Source organism: Triticum dicoccoides, chromosome 3B (genome assembly GCF_002162155.2).
Source record: "Triticum dicoccoides isolate Atlit2015 ecotype Zavitan chromosome 3B, WEW_v2.0, whole genome shotgun sequence".
NCBI classification, from domain to species: Eukaryota; Viridiplantae; Streptophyta; class Magnoliopsida; order Poales; family Poaceae; genus Triticum; species Triticum dicoccoides.
The window spans coordinates 577,811,041-577,813,033 of record NC_041385.1 but is presented as its reverse complement, the minus strand read 5'-3'; the positions used below and the strand labels follow the sequence as shown (position 1 = coordinate 577,813,033).

At 39.5% G+C, this 1,993-nt stretch overlaps 1 protein-coding gene across 3 annotated transcripts in view; it reads left to right on the top strand.

The window, feature by feature from the left end:
• Nucleotides 1-1,993, top strand: part of LOC119277192 (inositol hexakisphosphate and diphosphoinositol-pentakisphosphate kinase VIP1-like) — a 32,490-nt gene that overhangs the window by 26,615 nt on the left and 3,882 nt on the right. For all 3 annotated transcript variants that reach the window (XM_037558434.1, XM_037558433.1, XM_037558435.1), the window contains 4 exons: nucleotides 114-236; nucleotides 635-873; nucleotides 982-1,026; nucleotides 1,889-1,955. In XM_037558434.1, coding sequence (XP_037414331.1) covers nucleotides 114-236; nucleotides 635-873; nucleotides 982-1,026; nucleotides 1,889-1,955 — 474 coding nt within the window. The remainder of the gene's footprint in view (nucleotides 1-113; nucleotides 237-634; nucleotides 874-981; nucleotides 1,027-1,888; nucleotides 1,956-1,993) is intronic.

The window sequence follows — 1,993 nt, the reverse complement described above, 5'->3', positions numbered from 1 at the left end:
GTGGGAGGGGATGGGGAGATCCTGTGCTTATGATCTTGGATATATTTTGCTCATAAATAAACGTTCCATGTTGAGATTGAGTCCAATGTTTCTAAAATGCCAGTTCACTGCAGGCTCAGTTGCATGATATTATCATCTCTTCAAAAGTTGCAAATGGTGGTGATCCTGCTGGGTTTCCATGGATGGTTGATGGGGCTGATGTGTCTACAAATGCTGCTCAGCTTCTAACAGATTTGGTAAATCCATTAGATATCTTCTTTCATTTCCCTCGAATTCTAGATTTATACTTTTTATACAAGAGTGACTTGATTCCCCCACCCCTTCCAAAATAGAAGCTGTTGTTCGAGTCGGGAACAAACCCTTTACTCCAAACCGGGCTACTGTCAAAACTGGTGCATGGTATCCCGAAAACTGGTTGCAATTTTGTGTTTTGCCATGTCGGCAACAGGTTCCACACAAATGTGCTACTTCTTCTCTATTTCTCGCTTCAATTGCCAGTGAATCAAGAGCGAATGCCCCAGAGAATGCCAAAACTATTGCTCATTCTTCTCACTAAAAACATCTAGCAATATCTTCAACACACTCTAATATGTCAATTATAATGGTAGTAACTAAGTTGTCCCTTTCTGATCAGGCTGAGTTAACAAAAGAAATAACTTCACAAGTGAAGCGGCTCTCTGATGATGAAAATGAGGAGGTTGCAACCGATAGTGACTCACCTAATCATCCTTATGATCAAGCAAAGGCACTATGGAGAACAGAAATTGACATGGACCGCATTGCTGCTGGATTGCCTTGTGGCAGCGAAAGCTTCCTTTTGATGTTTGCCCGTTGGAAGAAACTAGAGAGGGATCTCTACAATGAAAGGAAAAAGTATGCCTCCCAGCTTTAACATTCTTATCGAGTGCTTGCCCGTTTAGAAGTTCTCTTAAGGAAGTGCAGCCTTGTGTAACCATTGTCAGAATTCTCTCTATAATGCAGGCGCTTTGATACTACACAGATTCCTGATATATATGACTCTTGCAAGTAGGTAACAGTCTATCCCTCAGATTCTTAGTTCTGTTTGGGTTTTGTCTTTACAGAAGAGCTGAATATATGTTGTCATGTACTCTTCTGTAAGATCTCTGGAAATTACAGCCAGACCTATTCAAAGTTGTCTTTTATAATGAGCTTGCAAGATGGTAACACCCTGCATCTTTCCTGAAAACTAGCGGTGACATAAATTTTCATGTTCCTCTTCCAACCAAATTTGGGAAACAGCTATAAAAAAGGCAAACAGCTGGCCTTTATTTTGTGATAAAGATCGAATAGAAGTGCTATGGAAAATCATAGCCAACAACTTTTTGGTGTCTGACAACTTGGTTAATCTTTTGCTGTCACTGCCTATTTTCCATGCTCAGCAATAGACCTACTTCAACAAGAATAACGAGTTACTTGCCTGATGTAGGCGTCATTTGGTACAAAGACCTACTTTAACAAGAATAGTGAGTTCACTGAAGGATCATAGCACAATAAATTTCTGATCTCATAGTCTGCCCAAGTCCCGAAGAAGATCTGAGCTTACCTGCAAGTCTTTTTAGCCTTGATTAGTGTTATATATGCTGCTCTGGTGGATCACTTCAAAGTTCAAATGGAGGTATCACAAAGAGAAAGAAATAGAATTCATCATACCAACACTGTTTTGCCTTTTTCCCTGATTGCTTTCCGGTGCCTGTGTGCATCTGCTGTGTGCATTATTTTTCTTTAAATATTTTCTTTCTTATATTCAAAGCTTCCTGTGCTTATTAAAAATGGCATGATGCATCTGAAGAAGATGGTGGCTCTTCATTTCTGCACATCATCTTTAAGCTTATCTGTCATTATTTTCTAATAATACTGTACATGACAGGTATGACCTTCTGCATAACTCACATCTCAATCTTAATGGTCTGCATGATCTCTTCAAAGTATCTCAGGTAAACCGAGCATGTTTGTCATCCCCAAAATAAAACAG